The sequence below is a fragment of the Chanodichthys erythropterus genome, chromosome 10, assembly GCF_024489055.1.
Source record: "Chanodichthys erythropterus isolate Z2021 chromosome 10, ASM2448905v1, whole genome shotgun sequence".
NCBI classification, from domain to species: domain Eukaryota; kingdom Metazoa; phylum Chordata; class Actinopteri; order Cypriniformes; family Xenocyprididae; genus Chanodichthys; species Chanodichthys erythropterus.
The window spans coordinates 14,175,719-14,193,181 of NC_090230.1; the positions used below are offsets into that span (position 1 = coordinate 14,175,719).

The 17,463-nt window shown below is 38.5% G+C and overlaps 1 protein-coding gene across 2 annotated transcripts in view; it reads left to right on the forward strand.

The window, feature by feature from the left end:
* The window catches only part of fgf22 (fibroblast growth factor 22), a 32,409-nt gene that overhangs the window by 413 nt on the left and 14,533 nt on the right, over positions 1-17,463 (forward strand). The window contains exon 2 of one of the 2 annotated variants that reach the window (XM_067396143.1): positions 3,818-4,537. In XM_067396143.1, the coding sequence (XP_067252244.1) occupies positions 4,201-4,537 (337 nt within the window). In that variant the 5' untranslated portion in view covers positions 3,818-4,200. Of the gene's footprint in view, positions 1-3,708; positions 4,538-17,463 lie in introns of those variants that run through there. The other variant, XM_067396142.1, reaches the window with a different exon arrangement.

The following is a 17,463-nucleotide window of genomic DNA, read 5'->3' on the forward strand; positions in this document are numbered from 1 at the left end:
AGATGGCGAACTTTGACAAATTTATATCACTATATCATTTGCTGCGCAAAGTATGGTACACAAATGTTGAATGTCTTTCAGTTTTTGAGGCGTTTAATAAGACTTTTTCGACTTTATGAGCTGTCTTTCTGTATACTATAATACAAATTTATATTTGCTTTGTGGCTGAGTGATTTGAGCCTGTTCAAATACATTTATGTATTTTCTGTAAGATATTTGGCTAGCTGTCAATTATTTAGGTTAATTGTTTGTATGATCAAATTCTCAGAATGTGAAATTAAAAATGAAAATGGATGATGAGAGTAACAAATATCTTAAAGTTTGGTATCAGTAAGATTTTTTTTAAAGAAATGTATAGGCCAACTTTTATTCAGCAAATATTGGACTGATAAATATTGATATTCGGACTACTTTGCACAGCTTTATGAAGGGCGTGTTTTTTGTTTTTGGAAATAGGAGCTGCTTTTAAAATGTTCTCTTGATTAGCCAATGCTTCATGCAAGTATGAGTTGAGGTTTCTGGAAATAAGACAGTGAAATTTTCTGGAAAGAAAAAAATTATTGCTCAGAATTTAGTCTTTTTTTTTTTTTAGTCCTCTAAAAATACCAATGCTTGGTGTATTTTACAACCACACTGAGAAGGTTAGCATGTCCTCATGCAACACATTTTGGAAAATCTCTCCACACCTGTCAGTACTAATAATTTAATATATATCCTCGTGGAACTTGAAGGCAAATTTGAAGTTTGCACACTTGGTGCAGAACATCTCCCACATCTGTGAGTCGCATCTCTCTTTGATTATCGCTAAAGATGAATGTCACAATCTTTTCTCTTTAAAAAGCAACAGTCCATGTTATCACTTTCAGATCTCTGTCAACTTTCCAGAGAGGACGAAGACTCTCAGGAGCTGTTGATCAGATAGACTGCTAACTTATCACTGATTTTGGCTACAATGGACAATGGTCACGAAGCAGGAAATTCAAATAGGCTTGTTGTAGATTGATCTTCAGTTGTGGCGGCAGTGGACAGATTCCAAATTAGAAACGGATGTTTATGCAAGCGACCGCACAGTGTGGCACTCTGGTTATCTTGGCCACCTGCGTCGGAGGAATCTAGCAGGAAGTCGCTGGATGACATGACACGAGACATAGTAAATTGCATAACTGCAGTGCAATTCACCATAATCGCATTGATATTGATAATACACAAAATAAACAAATAGTTTGGGAGTGACAAAATTTGGCAATACAAGTTATCCACAGAATATGTGTTACAAAAAGTGAAATAATAAATACTAAAAAAACTAGTGTATAAAATGTTGGTTTTCATGCTGATGCCATTTATCATTGGTTAAATGTCAGTTGAAGTAGTTTGAAGCAGGGAGACTGAGTTCGCATTGAGGGTGGAGGTGGATGATGGAGGGGGATTGGAAGAGAGTCTGTATGTTAGCAGGAGAGCGAAAACAATTAATAATGGGAGCTATTAGGGGGAGATCGTCATCGCAAAGCGAGGTCGGATTTCAGGCTCTTTTGGGGGACTTTGATGGTACAAAACAGGCCTCATTACGGAGATATTATCTCCATTCATACACTTCCAGAGTTGATGGGAGCCCTGCTGGGAAAGATTAGGTTCCTTTCGCAAGTGAACATCCCACAAGGCCGCACAGATTTTCTCAGCTCAGGGCGCAGCCGACATAGCATGGCATCATGGGAGTTAAGCACAGGCCTATTGATGGCCAACGATGTGTGGAATTAGAGACAGTTACCTTTTCTGCAAGGTCATGTCAATCAAGATTAAGTCACATATGTTTTTCATTTGTTTGTTTGTTTTCTGGTACTTTGAATATACGGTTTTTCAGAATCTGTTTGAGTCAGGTGGGGTGGGGGGTGGGGATTAGTGACATGTTGTTGGGAAATTGAGCGGATGTGGAAAGCTGAGTATTTGTGCTGCTGACTCCTGAGTGAAATAACTGCGTTGTGGACATGCATTCAGCAGAGGTCATCCATACATTAGCCTGAGCAAGTTTATTATCACATCTGATATTCAGATGTGGACAGAACTTTGTTCTTAAACTTCTAAGTGCAACATCTTACATCTACCCCTAAAAGAATGTAATTACCATCCATTTCCAAGGAAGCGGGGGCTGATGTTATCGATTTCTGGGGTCTTTGAGTGTGCTGGAGGGGCACAAGATTGCTCATACCGTATCTTCATGGAAGGGTACATCTGTTAATTAGACGTCAAGCAAGTCAAAAAGGAAGGACAATGCACAAGTTATTTAGGTTAAGTGTATCATTTTTAGCTACAAAATTTTGGCTATATTGTGTGTGTCAACATTGGCTTGGAATGCAGAAAAGTAGTACTACCTCTCTTGAATAAGCCATGATTTGAGGTATTATTCTTGTCTGTAGTATTATTCAGAGCAGGATAAGCTCAAAGTTTTAGTTTTTTGTTAAAATCCCTAACTAGGTATGAGTAATAGTGATATAGTGCCTTAGAAAGCTTCGCTAATTAAAACTGCATCCACTTTTACAGCTTTTTCTCAGACTGTAGCAAGCTGTTGAAGTGCACAGCATGACAGTGATGGGTACTTTTCTGTGCCATCCATTTTTGTGAGGAGCATAAAGGTTGACGGGGAGGAGAGAAATTAAAGGTAGGGGTCCACTTCAGTTAGGTTTAATTGGGGATGAAGGACTAAGATGTACGAGACTAGAAAAAAACTAGGCTTTGAAGTACATTAGAAAGAAACCCAAAGGCTGATATGCCCAAGCAGACTGGAATGACTGCGGGGAGCTGAAAAAGACTGCAGACTGCTGTCTCCGTAGGATTTTATAGGCTAAAGCTTCAGAGGCTTGTTAGTTAACTAGCTACAAAGTGTGAAGTGAATGACTCTTCTAGGTAAAACACACTTTTCAAGATCATTTTCACCCTCTGCCCCTGGGCTGCACACTTCATTGAAACCAGGAGGCTTTGAAAAGGATGTCAGTGCTTCAGAGCAGAGGTTCGCTTAGACAAATGTTCTGCCAAGTGCCACTCATTTTAGTAGAGCTCACAACATGTTGAGCAGCAATAAAGAAGGATTTTGTAAATATTTGACTTGGTGTCCTTTCGGAAAATGTTGCACTTTTTTGGCTCCCAGCTGTTCATGAATAAAATTCCAGAGTGATATTCACTAGGTCAGAAGCTGTCTCAAATGTCCATTGAAACTGTCAACATACAAGTGCCATTACAAGTAAGGGAGACCTCATTCTTTTTCTACTTTTAAAGTAGTTATAAAACCCTTAACTTCAGTTTTATTTACTGATTAAATTGAGTGTATTTATCACCTGTTATTTACCTGATGATTAACTTCCACAGACACTGCAGTATATCACATGTCATGGCAACAGTTTATTTTGGTTCAGGAAGGGATGTAAAATGATACGGCACATATGAGGATGAACAATTTCCTGAAGGGAAATGAATGACAGTATGGTAAAAGGTAAACAATATTAAGAGTGACATTCACTTGAAATGATTATGAATAATCCAGGCCCCACCCATCTCCTAAGTCCCCCAGATGCAAGCCCTGCCCTGAATAAAATGCAGGAAAGAACTGAGCCACCCCACCAAAGAGCAGGCAGACAGCAAGGCACAGAGAGTGAGAGAGAGAAAGACACCCATTTACAGCTTTACTGCCTTGTTCAGTCCGTCAGACTTGCTCTCACTGCCACCTCTATCTTATCCTCTCGTTCTCCTAGTAGTCTCTTTGAATCTTTCTCTCTCTCTCGCACACATACTCATTCAAATACACTCATACAACTCAGCTCATTCGCAGGCACGGGTCAGGCAGCCTCACGTTTCACCTTGCTCTGCCTCTGGCTGAGAGGAGAGAGCCCTGCAAGGTGCAGCCATCACACAGGACACAGGCTCTCAGGACCTGGATGCTCTAGGACAATCTAACAAGATCGAGACGTTTCTTCAGGATGGAAAAGCAGAGTTTTCATTCATCATTCTGAAGAGCAAACCAGCAGACCACTAGTTACAAGACCAAAGAGAAACACTCAAATTTGAAGTTGGTCACTTTTTTTTTTTTTTAAGATCTTTTACCTTCTCTTCCCATGTTCCTGCTAACGGGGTCTGTGTGAGGCAGAGCGCCCAGCGAAGACCAGCATCATGCCGACTACTTGTGCAAGGTGCACCTTGGGAGTCTGACCCATCATGTGCAAATGGACACCTACTACCGTTGGTCTCCACTTCGACCTCAGCTTCTCTGGCTCAGCCCTCCCTTCTTATCCTTATTCCCTGGTATGCCTATCCTTGCTCTTTCTGGTTTGCTCTGCTCTTGGAGGTTGCCCACCTGCACTGGGGCATGACCCCCTTCATGTGCTGGCACAGGGAACAAACTGCTCTTGGACTCTGGAGCGGCACACGCGCAGCTACAACCACCTAGAGGGTGACGTTCGCCTGCGACGCCTCTATTCCGCCAACAAGTTCTTTCTCTGCATAGACAAGACGGGCAAGGTGGATGGCACCCGTCGGAAGAATTACGCTGACAGTGAGTAGACACCCAGTGTTTTTCTTTATTCATGTGTTCCTGCAGAAAGGGAGTGGGGCCCATTTGGTCTTTATGATCTTCCATCGACTCTCTTATCATTTGTATTTTATGGCTCTTTTAGTCCTCTCCTTGAAGAGTCAGACTTTTTATTACAAGTATGTACAAAGGTGTTGCTAGGTAGGATTTGTAATATGCAAAACACTTCATGGGAAAGTGAAGGCCCTTCACTGTTTTATTTGCCTACAAAATACTACGATTTGAAATGTGGAACTCTGTCTCCATCTCAGAGTTAAAAAATAAATAAAAAGGTAATTGTGACTTTATCTCTCATGATTGCAGCTTTATATCTCCTAATTGCAATTTATCTTATCTTGTAACTTAATGTTTCACAATTTGACAATTTCTTGTTACTTGTGACTTCTTGTTACTGTGACTTTATATCTATAGTATATTTTTATATTATTTTTTATGTATTGTATGTCAGTTACCTGTTTTATTTTTTACTCTGAGGCAGAATCTGACTTCTGTATTTAAATAAGGGATCGGCTGAACAGGCAAGGATTTAACTTGTCAAAACTGAACAGAAAGTCCGCCTTTTTTTTTAAACTGAAAATGTAATCACAACTGTATATTTTGCAGTTAAGTACAGGTTCATATTCGCATATAAGTTTAACATGTATTCAACACAACTTTTTTTTTCTTTCTAGAATCGTAAACATTCTGCACACTGTCAGAAAAAAATGTGCAAAAATACTTTTAGGTGGGTTTAAAGGGTCGACTTTGTACCCCTAAGGGGTGCATATTAGTACTTAAGAGCATGTATTAATATGTACAATTAAAGGATTAGTTCACTTTAAAATGAAAATTACCCCATGATTTACTCACCCTCAAGTCATCCTAGGTGTATATGACTTTCTTAATTTAGAGGAATACAATCGGAGGCATATTAATTAATAATTAATTGCTATTAATAAATGCCAGTGAGCGGGGGTCACAAGTTTGACGCTCAAATAAGTGCATCCATCCATCATAAACATACTCCACACAGCTCCGGGGGGGTTAATAAAGGCCTTCTGAAGTGAAACGATGTGTTTTGCGTAAGAAAAATATCCATATTTGACATGTTATAAAGTAAAATAACTAGGTTCTGGCCAAACTGCCATATGGATTCTACTTGCGTCTAAAGCGTAACTTACGCGATGCAAGGACATATTACGCTACGCCATGATGTACTACGTGACGTCCTACGTTATACGTCGCATAGGTTATGCTTTAGACAAAAGTAGAATCTGTATGGCCATTTGGCCAGATAATTTTCTTTATAATGTGTTAAATATGGATATTTTTCTTAAACAAAATGCATCGCTTCACTTCAGAAGCCCTTAACCCCCCGGAGCCCTGTGGAGTACGTTTAGGATGGATGGATGCATCTATTTGAGCTTCAAACTCGTGGCCCCCATTCAATGCCATTATAAAGCTTGATAGCATCAGGTTGTTTATTAATATAATTCTGATTGTATTTGTCTGAAAGAACAAAGTCATATACACCTAGGATGGGTGAGTAAATCATGGGGTAATTTTCATTTTAAAGCAAAGTAATCATTTAAAGTTCTACTATTAATATTTAAGGTACAGTAAATAAGTTGCAAAGATGTCCCTTTAAGGGTAATGCTCCAGTGAAGGTACAATTTTAGCATATCTTTTCTGAGAGTGCATATATAATACTTTGTCAATATTTTAGCCCCACTGAGAAATTGTGGGTGTTTGCACATATTAAAAAAGCAGGTGCAGTTGGTAGAAAGCCTACACTGATAAATCAGCCAGATGTGCCTGTCATCAGGCGCATCCCATGCTCCCTACAAATCACTTCTCCCCTACAGTCCAATTTGGTTCCATTATCTTTACATTTTATCAGCTGGAGTTTTACTTTGTCATCATGTGTCAGGGTTTAGCAGTGGCTTTTCATTCATTTGAATTTGGGATTTAACTGGTCTGGGTCATGGAGGGTTGACCCTAGCTGTTGTGTATGTGTGTTGTTGCAAAACAGAGTGAGTCAGATTTTTTCCAGGAAAGTTGCTTTAACTGCTCTTCCACTGAGCAGATCTTAACTGTTGCATGACATTTGTTTATGAGTTTCTGCTCTCCATGGCTGTCTCAGATCAGCTTAGATGCTTGTGCTTAATACAGCTGAGTGAAATTGTACAGCCCTCAAAAGCAATTTACTTGCACGTTTACTTACCATCCTCTCATTTCCTGTCCCTGAATTAAGGACTTTTTTGGCAAAGAGGGTCCCCTTCACAGAAAGGTATCCTGCATTTACCAGCGTCACAGAAATTCTCAATATTGCCTTTCCTTGCTTTCCCTTTCCTTTCAGGGTTCACAGTAGAGGACATTTTAGATTTTCACAAATAGGGCTTTGAAAAATACAGGTATCATGACTTAATTCAGCAAATTCAGAATCAGAACTGCATTTTGCATTGATCTTGTTGGTGTTGCTTTACTACTGTCCACCTTGTCCTCTGCTTAGCCCTCAGCGTCCGTCAACACTACTGCATTGCCCAAACAGCCCCGCAGTGACTCTCCCTCTCAGTTTTTCCAACTCCCGCTCCCAAACTCTCAGGTGCAAAAACAGTTGGAATTAGTCAACGGGCCCTTGGCTAATTGAGGTAGGAAAATATTGTATCAGTCCCAGTGAACTGCTAACTGGAACAGCTGAGGGAAGAGGCTTCGATGCAAAGGACTGAAAGAGAGATTGAGAAGTAAAAGGATGCAGGGTATTGCATTTGCATTATTGCATTTGTGCATTTGCATTGAATAATAGACATTTATAGTACTTTTGAGAGCTTTCATACTTAATTCACTAATTTCCCTGCTGGGGATTCCTTTATAGGGTTGTAAATGTGCTAATAACAGCATGGTTGGAATATTGCTCAAGTTTAATTTGTTAACAAAATAATTTTAGATGGCACTGCTTGAGCCAGGACAAAATTAAGCACCATGAGCTGGAGGAAATGGCTTGCATAATTGTGCAAATGATTTCAGAGCTTAACAGCCACAAACTAGCCTTGCTTTGGCTCCAATTCCTGAATCTTGTTTTTGTCCAGGTGCTGAATAGAACAAGCACTTTGAAGTTTCAGGATTCAAAGTAGATCGATGTCATTCAACTGCAACAAGATTCTCATCGTTCGCAGTTAATGGCCACCTAATGCAAACTAAACAAGCTTATTTGACTATTATTTCACAGTTGGGAATGAGTGCAAATGAAGGCTGGTAGTAGTGCTCAGTGTCCTAACAGTGCTTATTGGCTGTTGGCAGTGTTCGAACTATACAGTGGACTTTGGGGGAGCCCACTTGATTTTTTTATTTATTTATTTTTATATATATGGGGTGGTCGTGCGCTTGTGCGTGCCTCAAAAGAGGACTTACAGTGAGTTACAAAGATACATAACAGCTACGACTGTGTACACTACTTGTTTTATGCAAGCATTATATAGGACTAACCCTATACACAAATCACAAATTGATAGGTGAAACAACAAACAGCCACCCACAAATAGCCTATAAACATAGCATCAGGCTGTCTTTGAGTTCACATGAACAACGGTTAAAGTTACTCGTCAGGCTACAGAAGAATACCAAAATTCCTCCGTTCACTTAGGTCTAATATATCGAGAGTCACGCAGAGCTATAACAATTCAGCCACAACACATAATTGCGAATAACATGCCTATACCTTAACACAGGCCTGGGGTCAGCTTCCTTTGCTGTTCGAGTTAACATGTACTAAACATGAAATCGCCGTCATGCATGAATGATTGATATTTTTACACATAATAATCCACGATGATCACATTACACAAAACTGAAATTGCACATCAAAATAACACATTGTCAATATTTTTTGAGACCCCCAAAATTCACAAATCACGTTTTCAGCCCATGTCTTATTAAGGGGAGCTGAGCTCCCCCGTAGTTTGCACCCTGGCTGTTGGCAGTACAAAAACACAGACAGTCCAAATCCCTTTGCTAGCAACTATTTTGCCGATGTGTAAGCTTGACATTAAAGGCAGCAGACAAGAAAAAAATTGTCAATTTCTACTACAGTATAATGAAATATTTACAATTTAGAGAAGCATTTTGCACACATAATGGTGTAGTTTTACCATCTACCAGTGAAGGCTAAAAAGCTAACCAGCCAAACTTTGTGGAGACCCATGCACTAGTGTGAGATCCACCTGCTACTCTATCAAAAATGGCCTTCAATTTAGCAACTTGGATCATTTTGCTCAAAGCAAGTTATCCATGAAAATAATGTTGTAAGTTTCTTCAGATATCATATTTTTCTAACAAGTAACAAATGTAGTAATGTAGTTTTAACAAGTTTTCTCTAAAATGTCGGGAAAGAAATGAGTGGAATGGAAAAGAAAGGAGATGTCAATCAGACTTCAAAAGTAACTAACCATCAACCACCACTTGATAACTAAAGTGGGCTGGTGAGTAAGAAAGTAGATTAATCTTAATCCAGTGTTTCCTGTCCATTCTGTTAAAGTATATTGTATTAGCCAAAGTTGTTTTCTTTTACACTTTTCATGTCGCAGGTGCTTCAAAAATATTGCAGGCTGACAAAACCATCTTAGCTATTTTTTTCCCCTTAACATTTGGCTTTAAAAAGAACACTGTTGAAGTCTAGGGCGTATGTGGTTGAGGACATCAAATGCTTGACTTGAGTCCAGGCAACAACACTGTGCTTAAGGAAATAAAGTCATCCGACAGGCATAATCAGAAAAGTCACTTTTGCTAAAATATGGCCACTTTGCAGTTTGCCAGGCCTTTCCCTTCGTCTCTCATTTTCTCTTGCTCTCCTTCTTCCATTTCAGCTGTATTTACAAGAGTTGTGTCATGTTTACCAAGTTTCCCCTCACTTTTCTGCATCTTGCTTTAGATGTTACAGTTTTCCCTTGCCGTGATTTCATAGGTGTGTTGAGCTTGGACCCGAGTCACGGGAAGAAAATCATCCACCCGTTCTGAATATATTGTGGAATTATTTAAAACATATTTCAAAAAGAGAGACTGTCAGTTCATGGACGGCTAGAGACCACAGAGGAGAGATTGTGCACGACTGAATTCTGGGGAATTCATGGGAGGTGAAAATAAATTCACAATATTATATTATATTACCATATCAGGTCCGTATGTGTTTTTTTTTTTAGAATTCTGAAGAATTAAAAAAATGTTCTTTGATTATAAACCACTGAATTCAGAAATGGAATTAACTACGTATCGAAATATGATGAGACCGAAAAGTACTTGGCTGCTGTGTTAAGGAGTGTGAGAGGGCATATGTACTCTACTAAGGACCTTTCATAAGTATAGTAGTGAAGCTCCTGGTCTGTGACAGTTTAAGTGGTAAGGGCACCTGGGTGCTAGGTGATTCCAGACGCTTTTGGAAAGTCTGGGAATTTTGCTTACATTTAGCCTGTGGGGGCCTCTTTGAGATTTTGGTGCCAGGAAAAAAAAAGAAAATCCTACAAATCCAGCCTTTTTAATCCTTCCGATGGACAGTGGTCCAGAGTAGTGAGAAAATGCTTGAAATCCATCTTATGCCAGGTGTTTTTGACACTGGGAAAGTGAAAAGACAGAAACTGACACACACTCTGAGAGTGGCAGAGCTAAAATGTCCTATTTTCTCTAACCTCGTCTCTTTCCAAAGGCCAGTTTTGATGTCATGAATGGATAAAAAGACTGCTAGGTGCAAAAAGGCTGAGTAAAACTACTTTAAAAACCTTTGCCAGCTGGTTGAATCGGCAGTGGACTCTAGGAACGTGCAAGCAGTAATCCTACTATGGCTAACAGGAATCCACACAATCTGGAATTTCACATGAAGGCGAAAGATTTCCCCATGCAGATTTTGCAATGAGTTCAAGTTGGTAGATTTTGCCACACTGACCAACAGAAAGATGCTTGGTTTGAAAGTGACCTCTGTGTGAGCCATGCTTCATTCATAGAAAGAATATTGACAATAGACACAACTTCTTTTTTTGTTGCTCGTAACATTTCTCTAAGTGTGCATGTCTTTTTATGCGCACAAGACATTATCTAGGCTTATTAGTCCAACTTTGCAAAAATCCAACTGGCATGATTTCAGACTGAAATGCTTATGTGACATTTTAAAATGACAAATTATTTCTTTAGCCTGACTGAAATCAAACTTTTAAAGCACATTTATGTGTACTTATTGAGTCAGAGTGTCAGTTTGAATCTAGTAATCTTTGATGAGATCACAAAAACAGCCAACGATAACAAAATAAATCTGTGCCTAGTCTTGTGATGACTCAACTAATGCAATATATATTTACATTTAAAGGTTAAGCACTCTATATACCCAGCAGTGCAATTACTGACAGGCAGTCTTATGGTTCAGAAGGTATTGCTCAGCTTCTCTCATCTTCGCTAGCCAAACGGTAATGTTTGCAGAAAATTGACCCGAGACCATTTTTTCCTGAATGAGAAGTCATTAGCACTGTTATTATTATTATAACTTTTTGTGAGGGATGTAAAACAAGTATTAATTAGATCAGTTGGGAACCCACAGCTTGGCTAAATCATGCAGTGCCATATGCTGACTAACATCTGCCAAAGCCAACACAGTCCACCTCTCTTGGCTCTGAGGCGAAATTAAACAGACAGACAGACTCAGTCTCATTGTGACTAGGTTCAGGCACTAGGCAGCGGCAAATTGGAGCACCCTCTTGGGATTGTAGTCGCTCTGAATTGACCTTTTGATTAAAGCTGTTCAACTTCAAGCTTAGGTTAACCCAGAAGATGTATCTTGGAGACTCTGAGCGACTATTGTGGGATTCCCATGCATCCATTTATAACAATTTGAGATTAAAACATACTTTGCCAGTCACATTATATCGTTTTATATAACTGCCATTTTGGGATAAATATCAGAAGTTGAAATGCAGGCTTATTAAACTGATTTCTCTTAGTCAGAAATATTGATTTCTGCTGTAAGTCTCCCACTGAGTTTCCTTGCAAGTCGAAAGTATTTATTAGTGGTTCACCTCATGTTCCGGTGACCTAAATTGATGCTATTTATCATTTGTCTATTTATAATGATACATCAATAATTGAAGTGAAAAGAATAGTGAATAGGATAGTCTCTTGGGTGTTGCAAGCTCAAGTTTCTAATCAGACCTAAAATCTAAGGAAACTCCTTATAAAATATGGCACGATAAGAATGTGACACACCCAGCACATGTCTTTACACTCTTATACAGCTGATTGAGTTGTAAAAAAACAGCAATAAAATGAGTCACTAAAAACAGGCCCGCCCATCATCTGCCTGAGGATTCCTATGGCTACCACTGAAAGACTTTGATCACATAATCTAAACTACTTTCTACCATCGATATTTTAATTCATTAATATTGTGCTTTGCAGGAAGAAATGTGACAGTGGATTTTGGCAGCTTTTAATTGATAAAATCCCAATATATAAAAAACTTTTTAGTATGAAATTACAAGTTTGTGAATGACGCACATGGAAACGTTGGAAACGTGTTGCTCAATTTACTTCCGACATAATCATAGTTATAAAACAACTTATGTGTATAGAACAACATGACGACAAACAACAATATAAAACGGCATAAAGCAAACAGCCATATCATCATGGTAACACAGTTTACTCTGAGTATATTGCTACCGTTTTTGAAAAAAATTAATACTGTTCAGAAAGGATGCATTAAATTGATCAAAAGTGACCGTAAAGACATTTATAATGTTACAAAAGATTTTTGTTTCAAATAAATTGTTCTTTTGAACTTTTTATTCATTTAAGAGTCCTGAAAAACCACCTTGGTTTCCAAAAAATGTTTAGCAGCACAACCATTTTCAACACTGATAATAACAAGAATTGTTTCTTGAGCACCAGATTAACATATTAGAATGATTTCTAAAAAGAAAAAAAAAAAAAATCTAAAAAGATTTTGCTAAAAATTCAGCTTTTCCATTACAGGAATAACTTACATTTAATACATATATGTATATGTGAAAATAGATTGTTAAATTGTAATAATATTTCACAATATTACTATTTTTACTGTATTTTCATCAAATAAATGCAGCCTTGGTGATTAAAAGAGACTTATAATCTTACTGACCCTAAACTTTTGAACAGTAGTGTATTTTATAGTTTCAAAGTTTTATCAGCCTTGTTTTATGTGATAAGAATACAATTCTCTTGCCAGCTTTTGATCCTAACCAGATGTTGAACAGTTAGAAACTCTTTCCATACCTTCATAATCACCTTGTTTGCATGAAATCAGACATAGGACAACAACTAAAGGTGGGCCACTGTGAAGGCCAGCTATACATGTGCTTAAATGTTTCAACAGCTTTATCTCGCCACCTAAAGTTATAACATAATTATGATGTGCTGAAATGTGCTGTCCTGAAATGACATATAAGGGAATTGTCATTGAGTCCATTCAACACAGTAAGTCATAAGCACACACAGGAATTGCCTCATGGTGTAAACGGAATTTGTGTGTTTGCTCACTCAGACAGTTTATATAGCCTCTATGATTTGATTTGGCTATTAAAACTTGAATCAGTTTTCAGCAGCGATTGGAGTGATAATAATGATTTACTGTACCTCAAAGTTGGCTTCTTCATTGCTAGTTCACACTACTTTCCAACAACCTTTTGGCAAGCAGACTACATCTGTAAACTCTATGCTATTGCCATCAAGAAGCTGTCAAGACTGATACATTATCTCAATTTCCTGACGCAGTTTTCTTTTTGTCTTGCCCCATCATCATCCAATTGTGATTCAAAAACACTTAACTTTAAAAGAACTGCATATTTTCCCACACACTCTTAAATATCTGTTTAGTTTCCTGTGTGGTCAATTAGCTGAATCAACATTTTCAGGATGTATGCTGTTTGTCAATTATGTGATCCTTCATCTGCAAGTTAACACATAGCAGAGCACACTGTATGTTTATGTATTTATTCTTCTTTCTGAATGCCTAATCATGGCCAGACCACATTTCACAAATAAGACGGTTCTTTTTAGTAAAATAAAGACGTACAGTACAGCAAATGTAGTCCAATTCATGAACAAATGACTCTTACGAACTGGTTCTTTGTTTGTTTTTGTGTCACTAAAGAGTTTATCAGAGCAGTTACTGAATCAATATTTGAGCCACTTCTGAACTGCAAATTATTATTGTTATTAGTTGTTGTCAGTATATTTATATGACTTTCAGTCACTTTCACTCAATGTCTGAATTTTTATGCAAGAGATACAAAATATCAAATCAAGTGACATCTACAAACAATTTATGATAGAGCTTTCTCTTTACTTTTCTGAGCCTTTTTCAATTATTTTATAACCAGTTGGTCTTAAGGTAATGTATAAAGTCTCAAGTTCACACAGGTCTTCTAGCACAAAAATACTCATCTAGTTCATTATATTAAAGGAATAGTTAACCCAAAAATGAGTGCCTCCAAAAAGCACATCCATCCATCATAAAAGTATTCCAATCGACTCCAGAAGGTTAATAAATGTCTTTTGAAGCAATGGGTTTTTGCTAGAAAAATATCCATATTTAAAACAACAGCCGTACACACATTTACGAGAGCAGAACATAGCTCCTCTTATATCAAAATCCTCCTAAATTTTTCTTTAAAACTTCTAATTTGTGACATTTTGTTTTGCTTTATCCTCTGTGCTTATGCATTCGTCAGTTCTCACCTAAGCTTATGCTACTCCTACATCATACATCCTACATCGGGTCAGAGTTACGTCAAAGGTCGGCATTCTTGTGAATGTGCGTACGGCTATTGCCGGAAGACAGTGATTATAGTTTACAAATTTTAGATCTGGATATTTTTCTTACAAAAGCCCATCACTTCACTTCAAAAGGCATTTATTAACCCACTGGAGTCATATGAATTACTTTTATGATGGATGGATGCGATTTTTGGAGCTCCAAAAACTCAACTACGCTATTGCAAAGCTAGGAAGAGCTAGGATTTTATTTAAAGGGGTAGTTCATTGAGATTTCATTTTTTTTAACTTTAGTTACTATGTAATGTTGCTGCTTGAGCATAAACAGTATCTGCAAATTTACAGTGCTGAAAGTTGAATGCAGAGATATTGTCTTTTAAAGTTATGGCAGTTTAATGCCTACAAAAACAACCGGTTTGGACTACAACAAGCTTCTTCCCGGGTTGGTGACATCATAAACCCTGCAGTTAACATAAACGCTGCCCCCGGGAACATGCAACAAATTGGGCGAGGTCATGTCGCGCAGCAATATGGAAATGGAAGAGTTGTGTACACCGGACGTGAGCGGCGCAACACGATGAGTCAAAAGATAATAGAACCCATTATAATCAGTGATATTGTCTACACTGGATGCGGCGCGGAAGACAGCTTCCAGAATCTACACGAGTTCAATGCTGGATTTGCACCAAGCCTATTACTGAAAGATGAAGCAGTTCCCACTTTAAAAGCAGAAGCTGCTGTTTATCGGCTTCTAACTGTAAGTATGTTTTATTGTTTGTACATGTCTTTTACATGTATGATGTTGCTATTTTGTATTATACATGTATTATGCTGCTTGCCAGTTAGCTAAATTCTATTGCATACTTCTCCAACAAACGCCAACGAACTTCTCTGTTCATAGACAGACAGTTGTTCATGCTATAAATTAATCGATACCTTTACAAAAATGCTACTACTCAGTCATGGATTCGGCTACAGTAAAGCTTTAAAGGTGTCCTAGAACCAGTTTTCACAAGATGTAATATAAGTCTAAAGTGTCCCTTGAATGTGTCTGTGAAATTTCAGCTCAAAATACCCTATAGATTTTTTTTAATTACTTTTTTTTAATGGCCTATTTTGGGGCATCATTAACTATGCACCGATTCAGGCTGCGGCCCCTTTAAATCGTGCACTCCCTGCCCATCCCCCCACCCCCACCCCCAGCTCTCGACTATAAAACAGTGCATTTACAAAGTTCACACAGCTAATATAACCCTCAAATGGATCTTTACAAGGTAAATTCAATTTTTGATTCTAGGGCAACTTTAATTAGGATAAAACTGTATATTGAAAGCTAACAAACAGCAGTAACATTTACAGGTGACAGCATATCTAAACATTTTGACACAAGTACAAAATGAAATACTTGCCATTCAGAAAACGTCCCTTAAAAACTGTACTTGCAGAGGTTCTGCTTGACCCTCTTCATCATTACTGCTATCTGGGTCTGATTTGGGCTCAGTTTGATACAGCAATATAGGTGCCATTATTTACATTTGCACTGAAGCACATGTATCAACTAATGGTTAGGGGCATGGCATTTCCGGACACTTCAGCAAATCAGAATTCACTGGGCCAGCTACCCAATCTGAGCACATTGCGTATTTCGGAGGGAGTGGTATCATAGAATCAGGAAGTCAAGCCAGCCGTTAAAATGACAGTGGAAACAGCGGTGTAGAATAAAGGTAAAATATATGAAAAATACAGCATTTTTTTTATAACGAAGCATTAAGACTAAATTTAAAAAAAAAAAAAAAAAAAAAACACTGAACCACCCCTTTAATATAACTGTGATTGTGTTTGGCTGAAAGTCATATACACCTAGGATGGCTTTAGGGTGAATAAATTATGGGATAATTTTAATTTTGAGGTGAACTGTTCCTTTAAAAATATACATATTCCACAAAGTGACAACCAGACGGACTTTTGTGAAATGATGAATTTGATTGAAAAAATCTAGTGCATGTTCTATTTAAAATAAATGCCCCTTTTTGATATTTTATTATATGTAGAGAGCTCAACGCCAGCTGATGCTAAGTCTGATGTTGAAGCTCTTTGAAACGAGGGGAGATGTTGTCTCTCTGTGCTGCTGATATCAGTTGCAAAGTTTCAGGTGTGCTCCGATCAGAAAGTTCCAGACCAAGGTTGAGTGGACAAGGGCCAGAAATCCCCCATGGAGGATAGTGTTAAGGTCAAGGCCTCTCTCACTAGCTGAGTGATTTGACAGATCTGACAAGAAGCTGATTGCCCCTTTGTGCTGCCTGTCAACTTCCTTTTCGGTCCGTCTCATTTCAGTGCTTCGAAACACAGAGTGAGCTCCAGCCATGGAAAACATCGTGCTTCAGATTGACCATGTGGAACTCCTTGTCTACGTTCAGTCAGCCCTGTTTCAAGTACTACCTTCTCTTATGTTGTCAGCGCAACACAACCTTTGTAATTCCGTTGCTATTTTTAGGTTAAGTGCTTTGTCTAATGAGAGCAGAACGGATGATGTAATTGATTTGTGTGCTAGATTATGGTAATTGTTCTGTGTGACTACAAGTGTTAAGCCCTCTAGACTCATACAGGTTCTGGAGAAGTTCAACCACAGCTTTGTTTGAATGAGCCCTACATTTATTTGCAACGGTGAGGTAGTATGCTCTCGTCTCCAAGCCTGTTTTTAGTCAGGACGACTACATCTGCATTTTGGCAGGTGAACGGTTCTTCTCTCTGCAGCTTGGTGCAATTAACCACATTTCAACAATGACCTCAGCCTTAATCCTGGGCCTTTTGATAGCACTGAGTGCAGAAAACAACAGAAGCCTTGAGTCACAAAATAGCCCTTGAATCTGCTTGCAACTATCCGTACAGGCCATTGATGTCTACCCGCTTGCTGGCACAGGAAGTGATGCGTAATTTGAAGGCATTGCTGCACACCCTCTCCTTGATTAAAGAAAAGCCCATTTATGGGGGTCTGCTTTCTTTCTGTGCCACCTCACACCTTTTAGTACCTCATAAGACCAGACACACCAGACCATGTCTTCATTAACCTCTTGCGCTTTCACAGTCCTCATGACAGAGGCACCGCTTGCCCTCCGGCATGCTAA